At 34.7% G+C, this 23,168-nt stretch overlaps 1 protein-coding gene across 19 annotated transcripts in view; it reads left to right on the forward strand.

The window, feature by feature from the left end:
- Positions 1-1,399: 1,399 nt before the first annotated feature.
- The window catches only part of SUPT20H (SPT20 homolog, SAGA complex component), a 52,094-nt gene continuing 30,325 nt past the window's right edge, over positions 1,400-23,168 (forward strand). For 5 of the 19 annotated variants that reach the window (XR_012474457.1, XM_074217258.1, XM_074217260.1 and 2 more), the window contains exons 1-13: positions 6,470-6,720; positions 8,139-8,197; positions 8,300-8,366; positions 9,961-10,090; positions 11,773-11,876; positions 12,455-12,571; positions 12,700-12,753; positions 14,547-14,686; positions 16,599-16,755; positions 16,851-16,907; positions 18,087-18,158; positions 19,165-19,322; positions 23,124-23,156. Coding sequence is in view for 18 of the 19 variants with exons in the window: in XM_074217258.1 (XP_074073359.1) it covers positions 6,673-6,720; positions 8,139-8,197; positions 8,300-8,366; positions 9,961-10,090; positions 11,773-11,876; positions 12,455-12,571; positions 12,700-12,753; positions 14,547-14,686; positions 16,599-16,755; positions 16,851-16,907; positions 18,087-18,158; positions 19,165-19,322; positions 23,124-23,156 (1,196 nt within the window). In the remaining variant the exon portion in view is untranslated. The other 14 variants (XM_074217261.1, XM_074217249.1, XM_074217251.1 and 11 more) reach the window with 12 other exon arrangements.

The raw sequence follows: 23,168 nt of genomic DNA on the forward strand, positions 1-23,168 counted from the left end.
AGATACTTATTAACTGTGTGACCTTGGGCAAGTCACTTGCCCACCAAGGGGGGGCTTTTTTCTTTTTCTTTTTTTTTTTGCAAGGCAAATGGGGTTAAGTGGTTTGCCCAAGGTCATACAGCTAGGTAATTATCAAGTGTCAGATTTGAACCCAGGTACTCCTGACTCCAGGACTGGTGCTTTATCCACTACACCACCCCCTACCATTTGTTTTTTAAGTTATCTGCACCCTAAGGAAATCTTCCAAATGTGTTGTCTCCCCCCCCACCCCTCCTTGTGTTTGGAAAGTCTTTTCCAAAAGAATATGTTCCCAGGTCTTAGCACAGTGCTTCATTCATTTATTCAGTGATTGGCAAGACTTGGTAATTGTTTGCCAAGGCAGCCAGCTGGCAAAGTGGATAGAGACAGACTGAACCAGGAAGACCTGAATTTGAATTCTGCTTTAAACCAATGAGCCTTAGTTTCCCCTTAAGTCTCAGATGGTTTAACTTTGTTAAATGGAGATAAGAGCATCCACCTCACAGGATTATTGTGAGGCTCAAACGACTTCCTACATGTAAAGGGCACTATGCCCAACCCAAAGTACTGTGTAAATGCCTATTTTTATTTTATTTTAAATAATGTACAACTCCCCCCCCCAATAGAATGAGAGCACTTTGAGGGAAGGAACTGGGTTTTTGTTGTTTGTTGCGTCTTTCTTGGTATCCCCAGAGATTAGCTTACTTTGGTGGCAGGTATAAAGTAATAATAATAATTAATAATAATAATAAATAATAATGTTTCGTTCTTGAAGAAGGCCGTGACATCAGGGAGGTGACGCCACGGCAAGCATGACAGGATTTAAGTGAGGGGCCTCGCTTTCTGGGGCCAGGGCCCAGGTCTGGATCGGGATGACTGGACATGGCCCTGGATGAGGTAACCAGGGTCAGGGCACCGGCCAGGGGCACCCAGCTAGGTAATTGTGAAGGGTCGGGCTGCACCTTCGGGCTCCGGGGCCGCGGCCTCAGCACCTGCGGGCAGCGGCCGCCGGACTGGCATCCCCGCCTCTGCCCTCACGGTCTTCCAGAGGGCAATAAATGCTTATTTATTAAACAAATTCACTGAGTTGCCCGAGCCAACTATGGAAACCTCCGCCGGGGAACGCGAGCCTGGAGGTGGAGGGTTGCTGGGTGACACGGTGGAATCGGGGTGGCAAAGGCGGGGCCAGGAGGCTCTTACTGAATCACTCAGGTGGGGCGGAAACGGGAACGCGAGTCAGCCGGGCACCGACGCAGGAGGCGGGCAAGGCCCCGGGGAGAGGGGAAAGTGCGGGCGCCGGCGGCTCGGCCTTCCCGCCTTCTCTCGCGCTCGTCGCGCGCCGTCGCCCAGCCCCCGCCCGGCCCCGCCCCTTCCGGTGCCGCCGCCGCGGAGCCCAGCGGCGCTCGGTGGAGTCGGAAGCGCCGACACCGGAACAGGCCGCCGGCCGGGCGGGCGGCGGGGAGGGAGGGCGTGAGTGCAGCGCGTTCGGCGGGGCCGGGCGGGGAGGGCTGGGCCGGGGGAGCCGCAGGCCCGCTCACTGTGCAGCGCCCTGCCATGAGGCCCGGGGCCGCCGCCGCCGCCGCCGCCGCCGGGGCAGGTAGGGAGCGGGCGGACCCGAGACGGAGGGTGTGGCGGGGCCGCGGCCAGGCCCGGCTGGGCCCGGCGCCGGGGTCCGCAGGCGCCGGGTTGGGGGGCGGGGAGGGGGCGCGCCGTCGCCACCAGCTGCCCCGAGCGAGTGTGGGGGCGGGGGCGGGCCGGCCTGGCCCCGGCCTCCCGACGCGGGTGCTGTGCCCGGCTCCTCCCAGGCCCGCCGGCCTAAGGGAGAGGGCCCCTCTGCTGCCTTTGATGCGGAGTTGGTGTGGACCCGGCGGGGGCTGCCCTCAAGCCCTGCGGGGCGTCATCCCGACACACAGACACCAGCCGCCGCCATCTGGGCCGAATCCCTCATTATACAGGTCAGGAGCCCCAGGCCCCGGAGGGGGCGGCTGGGAGCCTGGTTCCACCGCGGCCTTGACGGCGCACCTGTGGGTCACCCCCACGGATGACCGCGGGAACTGGCCAGAAGCAGCAGCTAGAGCAGAGCGCGCGGCATCAGTGCTCCTCCACGCAGCCCACCCACTCAAAACAGCCTTCGGAAATGATTTGGCTTGTTTGTGCAACTTACCGAACGCCCTAGGTGTGAATTCTCTTGTTAGGCTGTCCATACCAGGAGGAGTAATAGAATACCACCTTGAGTTGCTACGAGTCCGGTGACGCAAGAACGGAGGAATCTAGTGAAATATCCCAGAAAGGAAAGGGGCATTAAATTTATGGCTTGACCTCTTGATTGAATTTTAGCCTGCATAAGAGATGAGGGTTAGGTGCTTTTGAAAATAGTTATATTTATATTAGTTATATCACTCAGCGATTTTTAAAGTTGCTAAAAATTGAATTTTAAAATTATCAATTCAATAAATCACAGCCTTCTGATACTTTGGTTAGCCTCTCATTTTTCATTCAGTTAATTTAGAAGTTGGTTAAATCAGGATTAAAGAGTTCCATTTTCAAGTTTCCGGTGACACAAGAACGGAGGAATCTAGTGAAATATCCCAGAAAGGAAAGGGGCATTAAATTTATGGCTTGACCCCTTGATTGAATTTTAGCCTGCATAAGAGATGAGGGTTAGGTGCTTTTGAAAATAGTTATATTTATATTAGTTATATCACTCAGCGATTTTTAAAGTTGCTAAAAATTGAATTTTAAAATTATCAATTCAATAAATCACAGCCTTCTGATACTTTGGTTAGCCTCTCATTTTTCATTCAGTTAATTTAGAAATTGGTTAAATCAGGATTAAAGAGTTCCATTTTCAAGTTTCCGGTGACACAAGAACGGAGGAATCTAGTGAAATATCCCAGAAAGGAAAGGGGCATTAAATTTATGGCTTGACCCCTTGATTGAATTTTAGCCTGCATAAGAGATGAGGGTTAGGTGCTTTTGAAAATAGTTATATTTATATTAGTTATATCACTCAGCGATTTTTAAAGTTGCTAAAAATTGAATTTTAAAATTATCAATTCAATAAATCACAGCCTTCTGATACTTTGGTTAGCCTCTCATTTTTCATTCAGTTAATTTAGAAGTTGGTTAAATCAGGATTAAAGAGTTCCATTTTCAGGTTTTTTCCCATTAGCTGTATGGCAGAAAATTATAGCATTGGATTTGGAATTAAAAGACTTGGTTATGTTCTTTATTTCCTGTGTAACTTAGGAAAGTCAGAGCCTCAGTTTCTTTTTCTCCGGAAATCTATAGACAAGTGTTTATTAAGTACCTACTACTGTGTGTCTCCAGCATACCTCTTAGGGGGTTGTAAGGATCAAATGAGATGATAATTTCCTAAATTGCTTAGCACACACAATACAATACCTGGCACTTAGATCCATGGTAAATATTTAGCCTCCCCCACCCCTTTGTGCCATATCCACTTCTGGCAATACAAAGTTAAAACATTTCTCCTTAAGAGCTTACCTCTCATTGTGGGGGGGGGGGAGTTTCTTCCTTTGAGGGTGCTTCTAATTCTAAAGCCAGAACCACAAATTGTACCCTTGGCTTAATAAACTAACTGTACAATGTTGGTCAAGTGGAGTCAAGGAAGAAACTTGTATGGATTAATAGTGAACATAAAACTCCGAAGGACCTGTGAGGTAGTTGTTATATTACCACCCCCATTTTAGAAATGAGAAAACTTAGAACTTAAAGAAATTATGTCTTGAATTTTTTAGGGTCTTGCAAACTGATAAGTTAGTAAAATTTGAACTCAGGTCTTCCCCAGGTTCAGTGTATTATCCACAATGAAACCTAGCTGCCTCATAAGAGTAGCAAAATATATCCCCTTTGTTGGGGAAAAGGGGGAGGAGGAAGAAAATGCTATTCTAAAGTTCAATGAAATTGGTAGAAATTTTCATCCTACTGTGCACAAAAAGCCTTTAGGGAACATTGAAACTCATCTGAGAGGATAAGATTAATAAAAGAGGTTTACTTCTTTGAGAGAAGAATGTAGTTTTTAATAATCTTTTCAATTATATTCTTTTAGAGAATTGAAAACTGAGTGATTATATAGTGATGCAAACTAAATGTGTTCACCCAGTGTTCATTTTACTTTTCAGAAATGATTTAAAGAATTTTTGTATGGAAGTTCTAACAAGTTCTTCTTTAGTATTGCTACAGGAAGTTTAAAAATATGAAGATGACTTGTGTCACAAGTAATTTGCCAAGTTAGCTACTGAATACTTTTTGTTTCACTTCCATGACACTTTATGTTAATAAAACTTTTTTTTTAACTTCAACAGTACTTTGAAATTGATCTTGGACATGATTGTCATCATTCTTCATCAACGTACATAAATTATTTTCTTCTTCTTTTGGATAATTTTTTATACTACAATGGTAAGTTATATCTTTTTTAGGTAAGGGGTCCAGACCCAGGATTTTATTGGTTTAGAGAACCCCTCCTACCAATAAATAAATTCCCTCTGCTTCTCAGAAACTTAGTCTCAGAGGATTGCCTGAGGCATCAAGAGGTTAAATGAATTTAGAGTCATGAAACCACTCTGTTTTATAGTTGAGGACTTTAGCCCAAGGGTTCAGACTTGAGAAACCAGGTTTCTATCCACAGCATTCACATTTACTAATTAAAAACTTTCTAAAGGCTGTTGAAAAAATGAAAAAAAATTAAACTGTCAGCATATAACAGCATTAATCATTTTACTCCACATCTGTAGATAAGTGAAGGTCACAAATAAATACTGCACTTAGGTTTTATTATGTGTATTTGCATTTTTGCTTTTCCAGTTGATGTCATATATAATAAGAGATTCTTCAAAGGATCATATTAAAACTTAGCTAAAGTTTTTGTTCCTATTAGAACCTAGCTTCATAAAGTTTTACATATGAAGTTGTATTTGAATCTTATGGCCAAAATTGTTAAAGCAAAGGAAAATAATAAGCAATCTTCACAAAGTTCTTTAACACAAAATATGAGGTAGCAACATCTTATGTAAGCATTATCCATTTTTACAGGATAATGAGATAAGAAGTAAAGTGGTTTGCCCTTAGTCACATAGCTACTCAGTACTAGTGTGGAGATTAAAATTTGTTTCCTCTCGTTTCAGCGATAGCATGCTTATTTTTAAGCATTTGTACATTAGACGGCTCAGTGGATAGAGTGCTGGACCTGGAATCAGGAAGACCTGAGTTCAAAATAGGCTTCAGACACTTGATAGATTTGTGACCCTGGGCAAGTTAGTTAACCTCTTTGCCTTAATCTACTAGAGAAGGAAATAGCAGATTTAATCTTGGACAAGAAAACCCCATGAACAGTACAGGTTCATGAAGAATTGGATATAACTGAACAATTTTTGGGGAAACTTAGAAATAAGTGATGTTAGATTTTCCATAGATAAGCACTTATTTGATATTCTTAATAAAACTACTGAGTTTCAGTAAGAGTTTTATCTCTTTGAAAACATTTTTTGTAATCTAAAAACCTTGCAAAGTCATGTTGGCTTTCAAAGTATTTTAAGATTTATTACAGTTGTTTGATAATGTTACCTTTTGGTTATGGCCCAAATTACAATTTAAACAAATAGAATATCTCTGGGGTTCAAAATCATTGCAGAGATTTCCCTAGAGTGGAAGAATTTGATTTTGTCATAGAGAGAGAGGGTTAGTAGAGAGTTGTTTTTTTCTCCATATTAATTTTAGAGGGTGTGTTAACTAACCTGCAAAGCTGAAGATAATCTGGCTCATAAAAAATTTTTATGCTGAATTAGCACCTTTTAGTGTCTGGGAATGAGGTCTGCAGACCTAAATATATATGTTCTCTTTGTATGAATTAAAGATTATTTTACAGTTCTGGAAAGGGAAAATATTTATGAGATTCTTATGCCAGTTATAAACACAGAGATGTTTGTCTTCCTCTTCTTTCTTGTATTCAAATGAAAGGTAACTCCTTAGAAAAAAATTGGAGTTAGGTCATCAAATCAGATACTGGAACAACAGCCTTAAGGTATTGATGATGGTGACTTGCAATTATGTAACTTTGTGGGTAGTTTGTTTTAACCTTATTGCTACTCACTATAATGTTTTTATTCATTCCTAGAATAACTAAATCGTATTTTAAGATAAATTTTGTGAGATTGAATAGATTTTTTTTCCCATTTGATGTATTTTTGTGCCTTTTCTGTTTAACTAACAGATATTTGAGATGGGTAATGGTGGTATTGAATTTAATAAAATTATTGAATCATCAAAAAAAGGATGAATGTTAGATTAAGCAGTTTTCACTCAAATGCTTATTACATTGTTTATTATTAAAATAATATTCACAAGCAAAATTTTTAAAAATCATTTTACAGCAACAAGCTTTAGAATTAGCTTTGGACCGTGCAGAGGTAAGAAATAACTATTGAAATTTTGTTATTTAAATAATTTTGTTTCAGATGAATTATGTTGATTGGTTCATTTTCCTTCATTTTTTAAAAAAAGTTTTTAATGGATATAATTTTTTTTGTATCACTACAGTATCCTCCAAAATTACTTTTCTACCCCTTCTCAAGAAAACCATCCCATATAACAAAAAAAAACTGAACAATGCATTAAAACAAATCTGAAAATATGTACCATGTTCAACACTTGTGGACTTCCCATCTCTCCAGAGATGGAGTGAGTGATGTCTTCTCATAGTTCTTCTTTCAAGTCATTCTTGTTTTTTAAGTTTGCAATACTCACTTTTGATTTTTTTTTTAATGATTACTCTTTTCATTTATGGTGATCTTTCCCTGCCTCTCTCTTTATCACATATAATCTCATATACCACAATTTGTTTATCATTTTCCAACTTTGGTTCCAAATCTTTAATATCACCAAAAGTGCTGATATAAAAATTTTTAATAATTAAAGAGACTTTCTAATTATCCATGATCTCTTTAAGGTATAAGTCTAACAATGTATCTCTTATCTAATTCTAAGTTGCTTTCCAAAATGATTTTACTGATTACTTCATCACTAATGCTTTTATATGTCATTTTCCACAACCCTCCAACATTCATTACTCCTGTCTTTTGTCATCCTTGCCAGTTTGCAGAGTAATACTTAAGATCTTATTTTGATTTGTATTTTATTAGTGTTTTGGAGTACTCTTTCATATGTTTGTTAAAAGCTTGCAATCCAACTTTGGAGAACCATTCATTTAAATGCATTGTCCACTTAACTATTGGGAAATAGTTTTGGGTGTGGGTGTGTATCAGTTAATATCATTAGAAAGATGTCTGCTAATTGTTTTTTTATTTTGAATATCAAATCCTTTTCAAAGAAATTTGATAAAATAAGTCATTAACTTTGCTTGAACAGAAGCTTTTCATACAATCAGTGCTATCTCTTTTAATTTTTATAATTTCTCCCCTCCCTTATTTGGCAAAGAATGCATTTCTTATCCATAACTGAGAGGTTTATGTATGATCTATGTTGGAGTCATATTTTTTGGAAAAAGACATATTTTTGGGGGGGGAATGTAGTGTATATAGTTAGAATCTAGACATAATACAATTAAAGACCCATTATAGAAGGAAAGTTTAAAACAAAAGCATTGAAAGCTTATTAAGATAGGTTTAATGAAAGTCACAGTACATGTCTTTTTCTTATTTGGGTTTTCTAATCATCTGTATGGTAGTAGGCTCCCACTGATTTGTTTAGTTGAATTAGATAATTATGAGGAGAAAATAATAGAAATAAGAAGAATGTTAGCAATTAAATGTCTTAATTTCTAAATAAATAAATTATAAATATTCTTATAAAACTTGGTAAGGTTGGACAACTTCCCATCTATGAGGTAGATAGTAACTAGAAGTTATGGAGTCTTTTTTACATTTTTATATTTATATTTACATCTTATATAAATATCTTATATATAGCGTTAGTGATAATACTGCTCTATTCCAAATAATTGGGTATTTTGTAAGGCATAATTTAACATATTTCAGAAATTTGCATATACCTTTATGATGTCACTGAAATGCATTTATAATCTTGTATCATTCATAAAACAAAAGAAATCAGTGTTTTCATAGTCTTTTTTTTTTCAGTATGTCATTGAAAGCGCCCGTCAGAGACCTCCCAAACGGAAATATTTATCTAGTGGAAGGTGTGTACACTTAAAATTTTTTATAGTATAGTTTATTTAACATTTAATGTTTTATAATTATTGTCATGATTACATTTAATTTTTTTTGGAATCATTTTTAAGGAAATCTGTATTTCAGAAGTTATATGACTTATATATAGAAGAATGTGAGAAAGAGCCTGAGATAAAGGTAAGTAGAATTTTTCTTCATTTGATATACTTACTGAAATTCAAGGAAAACAGTTAATTGGGAGGAGCAAAATTATATAAGTTAATAACCTTTTCATTTTTAACTTTCTGGGGAGGTATTCTTTCCTCTGAATATAATAGTATTTTCAAAGTAAATATCAACCTAGTGTATAGATTTTTAAAGATCTTATCATCCTGTCTCTAAGTACTGAGAACTAATAAAAAATATGAGGAAGGTTGTATTTCTAGGAATATGAAAGCATGTAGGAGAAAATTAAAAACTAAAACCAAAGGAACAAGGTAAAATAAAGTTACGAAACCAATTCCTTAAACTTTTTTCACTGGAAGATAGATGACTGCTAAGGTGATCCCCTCTGTCTTTAGAAAATCAGTTGAATCCAAAGGTAAATTAGTAATTGTCATCTAAAAAGTTTGCACGTGGTCAGAAAGATTAACAAACTTCTTTTATTAGTATAAAAAAATTAAATTATAGGCACTAGAAACAGTTACTATAACTAGTTGGTTATGTAGCTAAATTTGTTTGGGGCCAGATTCCCTAGGCCTGTGCTTTTCTAAAACTATATCTAGAGACAATCAATAGTAATCAACTTACTTTATCAAGAAGGAATTTATTGAACTCTATTCCATGTTAGACTACTAAAAGTTCTCTCTGTATTGCAATAGCTTTCTTTTTGTTTTTAATTCAATGCAAAGGAGTTAATAATGGGGTAGTTTTATTTCCCAGAGGTTCTGCTAAAATGTTGAGTTAGTTAAAACCAACATCAATTTGTTTCTTTTTAAAAAAAAGTCATCCTTGGTTTTTTTTTAAATTTTCAGTATGTTAAAGAAAGCTTTTTATTCAAGAGTGGCAGTGTATCAAGAATTACAATTTTCCATTGTATTTAGCTAAAAGTCTCACAGAAATTTGATAGTTGATTATTGTGTATCATTCCTGATCACCTAAAAGACGTTTTTGACCTAGATTAATGTCTTTCCTAAGCGTAGAAATCTAATAACAAATAATTATGGTGGTTTTGCTCATGAATATAGTTATCTCTTAAGATAAAATACTTGTGACTATTTGAAATATCTCCAACATTTTTTCTAAAAGGGGTTGAAGAAAAATGTGATTCTTATTGACTCTGAAGACTTAAGAAAATAATGTAAGACGTATAGAAGATCTTCAGAACTAGTTTTCTTCTAACTAATTAATTCAAAGGAAGTATTTTTAGTAATATTTTGGCCATTTTGGGAAATAAACAAAATAACACTGAACTAAAACCCCAGGGTACTTTTCATATACTGAATTTCAGTAGAAAATAAATATTTTCATAGTAGTACTGATTTCCATAAAAAAAGAAAATCATTCAGATTTAGTTGCTCAGTTACCTTTGAAGAACATGTTTTATTGACATGGAAAGTGTCCCCGACATCTTTTCTTTTACTGTGCCAGATAAAGTTAGTTGCTTTAGTAATTATATTTATTTAATTTTTTAATGTTCCAGTATGTAATCTTGAATTCATTTTTCCAAAGAGTGATTTATGAATTAAATAGGTTTAATGATTATTTTTATGAATTCTGTCTCCTTTTAAAGCAGAAGCTGAGACGAAATGTGAACTTATTAGAGAAACTTGTTATGCAAGAAACACTCTCCTGTCTGGTAGTCAACCTATACCCAGGAAATGAGGGCTATTCTCTGATGCTCAGGGGAAAGAATGGTTCGGGTAAATACTACATGCATGCATCATTTGACTTCTAAATTTGTCTCTAGATCCATACCTGGAGTCATCTTGTTCATTGTGACCTATCAGAATTTATGCACTATTGAAGTAGTTTTTGAAAGGCCAGGTTCAATTCCACATCTCTAAGACTAGTAAAGGAATGTATTTTAATTTAGACATTTTTTTTAGGGTTGTTTTTTTTTTGGCAAGGCAAATGGGGTTAAGTGGCTTGCCCAAGGCCACACAGCTAGGTATGTCTTGAGGCCGGATTTGAACTCAGGGACTCCTGACTCCAGGACTGGTGCTCTATCCACTGCACCACCTAGCCACCCTAGACATTTTTTTAATGTAGGTCATGAATTACATAATAAATTTTAGTGGGGTGAATATTATAGTTCAGATTATTTTTAAAATATATGTAGAAATTCTGCCCCAAAAGTTTTTATTTCATATTGGTTTCAAATTCTTTTTACAATTGTGTAATGAAGAAAATTCTATTATTAGAGACCATTTTGTAGATAAAATAATGAAAGCATCAACATAATTCAAGTTTGATTATGATGAAATTTGGGGAACTATCAGCTCCTTCGTTTGGCATTTTCTTGTGTGTAATTCAGTAAATGTTAAGTGCTCTTGTGTAAGAGATAGATCATTTTCTCAAAGAGCTGAAAATCCAGAGATTATTGATATTTTTTTGACCATTAAGGCAGGTGCCTAGAATTTATATTGTGCTTTATATTAATAATTTTCTTGAACTGGGATTGCTTATGACAGTATTAATCCTCATACCTTGTTGGTTAGATATTCTTAAGAAATTTTGTCCTTGTCTTTTTTCCTTGCCCTGTGCATGCTTCTTTGTAGTTTGTCATTCCTCCCTCAACCTTTATTCCTGTTGCCACCATCCTAATAAAAGAACTGTTTTTACCTCCACTCCCCCACCTCTAATTTATCCTTTATACCATTTTTTTTCCTTACTGGTTGTGCCATTCCTCTTCGGAAATGTTCAATAATTTTTTTATAGCCAGCTAAAAGTAAATTCTTCTGCCAGTCATTTAAGGCTCTCCACAATCTTTTGCCAGTCTGCTTTTTAAGCTTTGTGTCTTATTTCTGATTTTTCTAATATCATGATGCTGTTTTTTCTAGTATTCCATCTCCTCATTTCCATTCTTCCCCTCCCTGCCCAAAAAAATGCACAACAGCATTTGAACTTTTGTTTGCATGATTTTCCTTACATGGATTTATGTATCCTTGGTAGGCTTTTCTCTTGTTCTTTTGAATTTCCTCCCATCTTGTAAGCTTAACCCAAATGCCACTTTCTCTCCTGTGTCATGTTCAGTCATTGACAATGGTTTGACCTCCCAGGACATTACACTAATGTGTAATACAATGCATTTCATCCTTATTTATTTGTATTTTATTCTCTTATTATACTTTAAGCTCTGAGAGACCAGAGAACACATATAATCTAAGCATACTAGCCTCCTTAACCTAGCATTGGTGACAGAGTGGAGCTTTTTGGTAATGTTCTAAATTATTAACATAACTTAAGTGACAAGGAGAGAATAGCTAATGTTCATTGATCTTTTGTATGTCTATTATATTCCTTTTGGAGAAGGAGCATTTAAATTATGAAAATGTACTTCTTTACTTTATACACAAGCTTTACTTTCTCATTTTAAATTCAGATTCTGAAACCATTCGCTTGCCTTATGAAGAAGGAGAACTACTTGAATACTTGGATGCTGAAGAATTACCACCTATTTTGGTTGATCTCCTGGAAAAATCTCAGGTGAAAAATATTTCATCTTTATAATGTCTTTTTATTAGTTGTATATTTCCTTTGATGGGAGAATACATATAATTCTCCCCAATTAACTGCCTTTAGAAAGTGGAGTCACCAAACCTTAGCAATGGAAAGTTGATTTGTTGTAGGATCTGAAATAAGTTGAGTGTTTTTGAAGTGGGTTATTATTTGCTGGATCTAACATAGATAGGCAGAATCGTGTGCTTCTTACTAAAATCATTACTCATTTACCTCAGCAATTATCAGTCACCTGTTGTAAAAAACAAATTACTGATGTTCCTAGAATGATCATGACTTAATGTTTGGTGATTTGCATTTGCATAAGCTTAAATGTGCTTGCTTCAGGCAAAATTTTATATTTTACCTATGATCTCTATGTAACTCTTATGATAATGTTTTCTGCTTTTATTAAGCTCTGAATCTTCATTTAGCTAAACTTAGGTCAAGTTTTTTCCTTTTCTTTTTTCCAGAAATGAGGGGGGAAATAATGGTCTAGTTTAAACATTTTGTGCTATTAATATTAAGCATTTCACCACAGCCTTGTTTTTTGTCTTCTTAAACAGGTTAATATTTTTCATTGTGGGTGTGTCATAGCAGAAATACGTGACTACAGGCAATCTGGGAATATGAAATCTCCAGGTTACCAAAGTAGACATATTCTCTTACGTCCAACAATGCAGGTGAGCATTTTTTAGTTAAATTCTTAAATTGTAGATTATTGTTTTAATTGCAGGTTAGTGTTTTAATTGCATGATTTATTCCTGTGCTCTTGAGTTTTTATATTGATGTGCTCTTTATTCTTTTCCAGACTTTAATCTGTGATGTTCATTCTATAACAAGTGATAACCATAAATGGACACAAGTAAGTTCAGCAAATTTTTTCTTAATAAAGTAAAAATATCCTCAAAAGTATTGATATATATATATGTATATATATATATTCATATTTGAAGGTCATGAAACAAAATTCCTCCCTACATTTCATGTCCCCTAAACAGTCCAAAATTCTCTTTTGAGTTTGATTATTCTGGACACATTGGATTTACTCCTTCTTAAATAATTTATAAATTAGATACTTAACTATGGAATCTAAAATTCTCTGATTATCAGTTAATGATAATATTAGTCTAATAATATTTTGAGTAGAATTCAAGTTATTAAAATAGTCACATTTCTCAAACCTTAGAGCTTTTAATTCATTTTCTTCTGTCACCCCAGCCTTCTTCCCTTTGGGGGAAATACCTCAGTAATTCAGCCTCCTCTAAAGAAAATAAATGACCTAATCTAGTAATTTAAATGATTGTTTCTGTGACATGTGATTATAAAAGAACCAATAGCCATTACATTGATAGATAATCAGTAGCCATTACATTGATAGACAGTAACTTTCCTGTTCGTTTCACAATGTATTATAAAATGATAACTGCAAAAAATAAACTATGCTTATTTCTTTGCAAAAGTACTTGTATTGCTATATTATTTATTAGTTTTTATAAATGTCATCTTCATTTTAAAATTTTTGAATCATGGCATTTTTAAAAATGCAGGATTAAGGGGCAGTTAGGTGGCACAGTGAATAGAACACTGGCCCTGGAGTCAGGAGGACCTGAGTTCAAATCTGGAAGAAACTTAATAATTACCTGGTTGTATGGCCTTGGGCAAGTCACTTAACCCCATTGCCTTACCAGAAAAAACCTAAAAAAAATGTAGGATTAAGTTCTAATAGAAGATTCAGTAAAATACTTAATGCTTAGTAAAAGTATATAAATATGTATACATATAAATATATATTTGTGTGTGTGTGTGTGTTCATTTGTTTTTTTAGATACAGCTGAGTTTGTCTATGCAAGACAAGTCTAGCTTTGTTCAGATACAATATTTTGGCACTGGCCAAACTGCCAAAATTATATATGTGTATTTGTTATATATATATATATATATATATATATATATATATATATATATATATACACATATATACATGTGTGTGTGTGTGTGTGTGTGTGTGTGTGTGTGTGTGTATGTATATATATTATATATTTTGGAGATGGGGCAAGACACTGAGGTTAAGTGACTTGTCAAAGGTTATAACAGCTTAGTGGGTATCTAATGTCTGAGGCAGAATTTGAATTCATATCCTCCTGGCTATAGGGCTCTATCCATCTCCCCTCTAAATTATAGTGCACTTTTTTTTGTTTTGTTTTTTTGTTTGTTTTTGCAAGGCTGGGGGGGTGGGGTTAAGTGATTTGCCCAAGGCCACAAAGTTAAGTAAGCTTTAAGTTTCTAAGGCCAAATTTGAGCTCAGGTCCTCCAGGGTTGATGCTCTATCCACCCAGTTGCCCCTCTAAATTATATACTAAAGCAATTTTTTTTTAACTGAGCCTGTCTCTTAACTGTAAAGAAAACAGTGAGTTATCATCATTGTTCATTTTGGACAAGCATATGACTTTTTAAGAATGTACAAATTACTATACTTAGCAGTAGAAGTGTTTGTTGTCAAATCCTTAAAATCTTATGCTGAAATTCTAAAATTAAATTCATTTCACTCACATGTTTGAAGATCAAGAAGTGTTTAAAAGTCTTTAAAGTCTATATTTATAATTTTAAAATTTTGAAATGTTTTAAATGTGCTAACTGTGGATTTCTATGTCTCAGGAAGACAAACTTCTCCTTGAGAGCCAGCTTATCTTAGCCACAGCAGAACCATTGTGTCTTGATCCTTCTATAGCTGTGACCTGTACCGCAAACAGATTGTTGTATAATAGACAAAAGATGAATACCCGACCAATGAAACGGTAATAATCTTTGTAATAGGATTATATGTCAGTTTAAGGAGATTCTGCCAAGAGTAGGAGTCCTAGCTTTTGCCATAGCCTCTTGCTATATGGATAATATTTTCCCCCAGGTGTCCTAAGGGGCTCATGTGCTTTGGTATGGACCTCTTTGCATTCCTAAAAATTTCTCTGAGATCTCTTAGAACAACTTTCCAGAATTTCAGAAGTTTGGAAGCCCATCAGAGGAAAAACTGAAAGATAAAATGAATAAGAGTCTACATAGGAACAAAAATGCTAGTTTTTTTACTTATTTTATAAACTAGTATTCAATTAAATCTTTAAAGTGGCTACTGCTTTAAAAATTATTTTTGATAAACTCAGATTTCCTTTAGGAAATGTGTATCGATTAATGTTTCAGTCATCTGCATATGCCATAAGACTAGTATTACTAGTATAGTATTATCATGCTTAATTCTTTTTCTCATGTTGACCTCTTTAACACTGATCAGGTCAGGTGGTCTTTAAAAATCTGATGCAAGGGACCAGCTGGGCGGTATAGTGGATAGAACACCAGCCCTGTAGTTAGGAAGACCTGAGTTCAAATTCGGTGTCAGACACTTAATAATTATCTAGCTCTATGTGACCTTGGGGAAGACATTTAACCCCATTGTCTTTTAAACCCCCCCAAATTTTAAAAAATAAAATAAAACTTGATGCAAGACCAGAATACAGCTTAAAGGTGTCTTTGAGAACAGTAATTTTCTTTTAATAGATTTGTTATCTAAAGTTTTACTTTATAATTTACAATACTGAACTATGCAAGTTCAGGGGAAATGGTGTAATTATTTATGAAGATAATTATTACAAATGTTACCTTTACAAATAACCAGTAAATAAAGGTAAGAAACGATCTGTTGGAACTCATGAGTTGTTTTTTTCTTTTGTTTCCTTAATTTAAATCAACCTTTACAATATTTGCTTGTTTAGCATATTGTCTTTCACTCTTAAGATCATTGCCATAAAGATGTTATATCCAATTTTATAAACTGGTATTTAATAAAGATGTTACATTCAATTTTATAAACTAGTATTTAATAAAGATGTTACATTCAATTTTATAAACTGGTATTTAAAAACATCCTGTTTAAACTATGCATGGAATGTACCAGTTTTCTGTCCACAGCAAGTCCTTAAAGAATGATTTAGTTTATGTATATGCTGCCTTAGTAAATAAATAAATCTCCAATGATATTATAGTAATGAACCTGGAAAACTTCAAAGAAACTATGAGTCTTAAAAACAGAAGGACAAATGCTTTGACTGGCTTTTTTGTGTTGATGTCCCAAATAGAAGCAGACTCTTTCAACAGCTCCACATCTAAGGATGACCTCCATTGTGACTAAAAAGATTAACATCTATCTAGTGGTGGAGTTGAGTCAGGAGTTTGAATCCTAGCACTGACATATACTAATCTTGTGCTTTAGGATAATCACTTAGTCTTATCAGTAAGTTGAGAATAATTGTACTTGTACTACAACCAGAGTTGTGAGAATAAATAGAAAGTACTTTGGAAAACCTTAAATCTCTACAAGTAATAACTTAAATTGTCAGATTTTAGACCAGAACTCCTTGGTGCTGACATTAATTTGCTTAGCATAAATGTTAATTGTTCTTTTTGAACACATTTTAAAGCACAAAATATATGCTAATGCTGTAGAAAAGAATGAGAAACTTCTTCAAAATAATACTTTTTTCTGCTTTTTTGCACCATGAAAACCTACCATTTAGTGCTTTTATTTTTAATAGGCAGTATATAGAGCTGCTTTCCTGGAAATATTCACAGATGCTTTTTTTATTCAGTCAAAATTTTAGTGCCTCCTACATGCAGCATAAATTCATTAAAGATTTCTTTCAATATCATTTTTCATTTTAGATGTTTCAAGAGGTATTCTAGATCTTCCCTGAATCGGCAGCAAGATGTGTCCCACTCCACAGCTCCTCCACAGCTAAGACTGCTTGATTACTTGCAGAAAAGAAAAGAGAGAAAAACAGCCCAGCAGTATGACCTCAAAATTTCTAAAGCAGGAAATGTAAGCACATTTTCTTTTAAAAATTAATATTGATAAAATAAAAACCTTGTTTTGCTATAGTTTCTGGGATACTTACACTGTTATTTAATTTTTAGTGTGTGGATATGTGGAAACAGAATCCCTGTTATTTGACTATACCTTCAGAAGTGGATGTAAGTTAATTGACTTACTTTTATAAAATTTACATAAATTTAACTGACACTGATTTGAATTTTGGAGTGGGAAATTTTGAAAGAAGTTTATACAATAACAGTTTTTAAAAATATGGGCTTATTTAAAATGCTATTCTTTATGTACTCTGTATTGTGTGGTTGTGAATGAAATAACTCAAGATATGAAAAAACTATAAAACTTTTTGTAATGTAAGATTAAGCAAATAATTCCCAAAGTAGTTTGAACTACAAATGGAACTTCCATTCTTTAAGTGGTTTAGTTTTTCACAATCATAACTTGTAAATGTCCTTTTTCTCTCAAGTTGATTGACAGTTTTGGGGTGATCAAGGTTAAGAACTTTGTTACCTATGAACTACAAGTGAAAGAAATAAGAACTTTGTTACCTATGAACTACAAGTGAAAGAAATAATTCCTTAATAAAGTAACACTATCAAACCTTCATACCACTATTCATGTCTTTCTCTTTTTCTAAAATAATAGTATTTAAGAGTTAGAAGGAGCTAACCTGCTCATTTTACAGATGAACCTGAAACTTAGGGCTTTATGAATTCCATAAGATCACACTTATAGTAAGGAGCAAACCAAGACTCCATATTCAGTGTTTTTTCTATTATACTATCTGTTCTCTTTTCTTAATATGTTCATTTATAAAACTTCTAAGAAATAGCTTGGAGATAGTAATAAGACTGAATGTTATCTTTCAGTTGTTTAATGTGTTTCTCTAGGACCTAATTCTGAACAAAAAAATTTATTTTTAGTATAAATACTGGGGACAGAATTACACTTGAAAGTTACTTAGTTCTCAAACAAAAATTATATACATATGGAGTTTGAGTTTAATATTATGCAAATTGTAAGTCTTCATCTAATGGAATGCGCTGGCAGAGAGAGAAAGATAACACAAAAACTGTAGGGATTATTTTAAAAGTAAGTCACTTTTCCAGAATATATAGAAGTTCTAAACTCTGTTAAACTATATTTGTATAGTTGAATGTTATTTCATTCATCTTAATAGCTTCTTGAATTGATGTGCTTATTTTATAAAGTTCTTAGAATTGCAATCAAAAGGATTACTGAACTTCTTAAGCTCTTTTCCTTCTTTCAGACTTTTTTATTCATTGCTCTACAATCCAGTGTTTGTTGGTTTGACTTTTTAGGTGGAAAAGTATGCTAAAGTGGAAAAGTCTATCAAATCTGATGACTCACAGCCAACTGTCTGGCCAGCACATGTGAGTAATTGAAACCTTTGCCAATCTCTGTTTCAGTTTAGTGAAGATGTTCTGGAATAGAATTAATAAAATATTAAAAGTTAACTTTTTAAAAATAATAGAAAACATCTGACTTTATAAGGTGTCATGAATTTAAAGAAAGAAAAATTACATTCTTCTTAGCTTATAAATAACTTTATTAAAAACCAGATGTTAAATGTTATTTATTTATTTTTTGCAAAAGTGTGGGGTTAAAGTGACTTGCCCAATGTCACACAGCTAGGTAATTATTAGGTGTCTGAGACAAGATTTGAACTCAGGTCCTCTTGACTCCAGGGCCATGCTGTAACCACCACGCCACCTGGCTGCCCCCTTAAATGCTAATTAATTGCTGCTATTCAGTTTATTCTAAAATTGTGATGCACATTTTTTCTAGAACTGAACCTTGTAACAAAAAATTCACTATTATTGATCATTCCTTGAGACTAAGATCTTCTAGATCTTTTGTTAGGGGAAAGTTTTCAGTTTAATTAGGTCATCCCAAGAAAAAGAATCATTTTCTGTGTAGTAGAGAAAACATTTACAATTAATAAAAATTAGAGTTGACTTAAAAGGATATATCCTTTTAATATTATTTAGTGTTTGCATTTTATATGTCCACTATGTGCTTCTATAATATTTCTATCAAGTTGAATACATGGAATTAAAAATTTCATTATATTTTCCAAGTGATAAATAATACAAAAAATACTTTAAGGTTATTTTTATTGTTAGACAAAGACTTAAAAGTCAGGTGTCACAGGAGCATTTTCCCATTTACCTACTAGACAAGGGGTAGTAGTTGGGAACAGGTGGGCATGCAGTAGAATAAGATTAGGAAACCATTTTAGGCATCTATTGACAGTCAGAATTTGTTACAGCAGCTCTGCCCCCACTCACCTTTTCCTTGTTTTGCTACTAATTTGGATTGCTACCTTACTTTGGAAGAGCATTATATATGATATTTTGTCCTTTTTTTTTTTTTAAGGAAATAAAAGAAGATTATGTGTTTGAATGTGAAGTTGGTAGTCAGTTTCAGAAAACAAAGTTAACCATTTTTCAGTCACTTGGTAATCCACTTTACTATGGTAAAATACAGACTTATAGAAGTGATGAAGAAACTGAGAGCCCATTGACACCAACCCAGTAAGTTCTGTTTAGATACACATGTATTTCGATTAACTCATTATTTCTTGAGCTTTTAATAATTGTAAAATTCCTGATGGAATTTTGACAAATAAAGATAAATTAATTTTTGGTTTGAAATAAGATGAAAATTTTAGTTATATCTTAAAATTTAGAGTTGGTAAAAACCCAAAGAGGTAATTTATTGCCTATCTTGGTGTTTAGTTAAATTTAACAAATATTTATTAAACATCTGTTGTGAACAGAACTTAAAGGTACTGAAGGAGATAAAATTGTAGTTTACATTCACTTTAGGAGTTAAGTCACATAAATAATAATGCACGAAGAGACATGACAACCAGATGCTGTTGCATTAGGTTTAAGGGTGAGGATTTTCATCTAAAGAGAGAAAATGAGAAAAATGGAAAGACTTCTCATAGGATTTGGCATTTGAATTGTTTGCTAAATGAGAAATGGGAATTCAGAAGGAGAGGGAGGGGAAAAAAGGTGCATATTGTAAAAGGATAGAATTCCAGACATGGAGAATAGAGTGAGTGCAGATGATTGCAAGGCATATTTGGAGCTAGAGAATAATCCAGCTCTTAAGTAAAGAAGATTTGGAGAGAAAGAATTTTAGTTAATAGCTGGAAAGAATAGAGTAGAAACAAATATAAAGGCTTTGAATGACATTCAGCAAAGTTAAGCATTATTACTCAGAACAAAGGAGTGACTTGCATCAAAAAGATTATTATGGCAATAATAAGAATATATCATATTTGAGAGAATGATCTGGGAAGACCTGCAAGAAATCTATTCCAGTCTTTCAGAACAGTGTCAGTAAAGATCTAGACTAAGGTGGTAGCATTGGAAATAAAGGGGAAAAAATGTAGGAGTAAAATTGTTAACTGGATGTTTGAAAGGTAGAGGAAAAGAAGCAGCAGAGATAATATCAGGGTTTTGAAAATAGACTGAAAATAGAGAGTAAATAATGATGGCATGGATAGAACATAAAAGGAAGTTTAGGGGAGGGGGGAAATAAATCTCATCACCAAAAGAACTGGAATATCCAAGTAGATTTGAGCCTGGAGTTCATAAGAAAAGCAAGAGTTGGTGATAAAGATTTCAAGAGTCATCTATATAGAGGTAAACTCAAATGAGTTTGCCAAAGGAGAGAGAATAGAGCAAGAATCAGTCCATGACACAGAACCTTGTGGGGTAATATCCACCACATAAGGAGCAGCGAAAGAATACTGAAAATTATCAGAAGTGGACAGAGATTAAGGTATGTCTAATGTCTCAGAATTCCAGTAATTGAAAGAAAAAACAGCAGTGTCAAAAATGATGCAGAGAATTCCAAGAAGGGAAGAATTGAGAAAAAGATCATTAAAAGGATGTCAGTAGAACCTACTTTTCCTGGGTAAACTTTGTATTATAAAAGATTGAGGAGAATGGGTAGTGAGACAAGAATGCCTGACCTCAAATAATAGGGAAATTTTAAAAGAAATTTAGCAGTTTATCTTGTTCATTGTCATTGACCTTTTTACTCAAAGAGCAGCAAAGTGGCAATCACTCAGGCAAGGTTAGGAAATTGTAGTAGGGTGGAAGGTGGAAGAAAGAGTGGAGAGAGGGGGAAAAAACTGAAATTTAGGAGGTAAAGAGGATAACTCCTAATGCAGGATCTAAAAGCAGGAGGGAAGTCCTTTTCTAAAAGTCTCAGTCTTCTGAAGTAGATACAGATGTCATCTGATAAAAAGGGTGGGGATTTGGATTGCATTTGAGAATCTTAGAAAAGGGAGTGGGAGTGGGGTGAGCTTTGAAATTGTCACTGTAATGATATAATAATGGACATTTATATAGGGTGTTATGTTGTGCAATGTCCTTTACTATGTATTATCTGATTTGAGCCTTATGTCAACCTTTTGAAGTGGGTACTGAAAATAGGGAATGTGATGGGGCACTTGATAAGGATACAGTACAATCTCAGAGCTGGAAGGGACTCCCAAATAGCCCAGCTCTGTTCCTGGTGCATAAACCCTCTCTATGAGATTTCTAACTCATCATCTCCTAAATAGAATTTTTCATTTGTTGCCCACCACTATCAGGAAGTTTCTTTATATAACCAGTCTCAGTTTACCTCTCCAACTTCTGTCTGCTGTTTCAAGTTCTGTCCTATAGGGTCCAAACAAAATAAATCTATCCTTTCTTTCACATGACAGCTATCATGTCTGAAATCTTCTCTCTGGACAAACTACCACTAGTTCTCTCAGCTGATTGTTGTGTAATAAACATTTGAATCATTTCACGTCCCTGCTTGCCTCTTTCAGTGTGTGCCCCAGATTGTTAATGTTCTTCCAAAACCAAAATTTCCCCCAAATCCTTAATTCCTAAGTACCAAGAGGAAGTCATAGGCTAAATTTTGTGAATGTCAGATTAAATATCAAATTGGGGGTTACAAATACCAGTTTCAGAAATATGAGTAAAAAGGATTTCCTAGAGTAAAACATTTTTCTGCATACTCCAATACTTATTTTTTAAATTTGTTAAACTGGAAGAATCATTGAATCTAATGGCCCACCATTACTTTACAGTTGAGGAAAGTGATCCATGATGTCAACAGTGTCTATGGACATTTTCTTGCTTATATTTCAGCATTAAACTGTCAGTTCTCTAAGGCAGAACAATTTATAAGTGTTAAGATTCAATTTAGCATTGTGCCTCCTCTATTCAAAGTACTGTGCTGGGGCAGCTAGGTGGCGCAGTGGATAGAGCACCAGCCCTGGAGTCAGGAGGACCTGAGTTCAAATCCAGCCTTGGTCACTTAATACTTATCTAGTTGTGGGACCTTGGGCAAGTCACTTAACCCCATTGCTAAGTAATGGTGACACTTGCAAAAACAACATGCCTTCCACTTGTAGGGAGCTCGTAATTGGGAAGTTAAAAGAAGTGAATTATGTTGCTTTAGGTAGCAGTTTTTTCTAATGGTAAAACATCCTAAAGTCTCTCCTTCAGGTTTCTGAACTCTTAAGATTTTTCTCTCTCATGGCAGTCTTTTATTTTTGAATTTATCCTATCACCACTCTTCCTCAACTTTCTTCTTCTGTTTCATCATCAGTGTTTAAATTTCACTTCTTAAGCAGAAATAAAGATCCAGAAGAAATAATGCACCATAAATTTGTAGCAAATGAAATCAATAATTATATAATTTTTCTCTCTGGGCAATGGAAATCAAATGATGGAGCTTACCCAAAAAATGTGTATTAGGTGAGATAAAGATACAGACTCCAAAGAAATAGCTAATTGAAATGTTAAAACCTAGTTATAATAGTAAATGAAATAAGTTAATAAAGTAGACTTGGAGAAGGAAAAATTGGACAAAAAGAAGAGAGGGGGGAAAAGCAACAAAGCAAAGGGGTCATGTAATTATCAAAACATTGTGAAATTTTTTTTTTTGAAAGTTGCCTGCCACATGTTCTGACATTTGAAATCAGACACTAGAGTTTGTTAACCAGTTAAGGAGATTTACCTGACTAAACTGAGTAGAATCTTTATTCCAATTCAGGAAATTTTACTTAAGTACCTTGAGTCTAAATTCCTTGAACATTTTTCTCACTTCCTTTACTTTAGATAAGTTGAACATTAGATAACAAGTCTAATGTAAACTGTTTTATATTATCCTGGTAGTTTTAAAAATCATAATACACATACAATTAAATTTTTCCTGCTAAAACTTGAGGTTTAATTCTGAATCTGGAATTTTTGCAGCTAGTCCATCCTACTGCTGTAGGAAATGACTCATATCTGAATTTTTCTCTAATACTTCAGGTTCCTTATTGGATCAAAGACTGATGCTGAAAGGTAAAACATTCA

This window comes from Macrotis lagotis, chromosome 1 (genome assembly GCF_037893015.1).
Source record: "Macrotis lagotis isolate mMagLag1 chromosome 1, bilby.v1.9.chrom.fasta, whole genome shotgun sequence".
Lineage (NCBI taxonomy): Eukaryota > Metazoa > Chordata > Mammalia > Peramelemorphia > Peramelidae > Macrotis > Macrotis lagotis.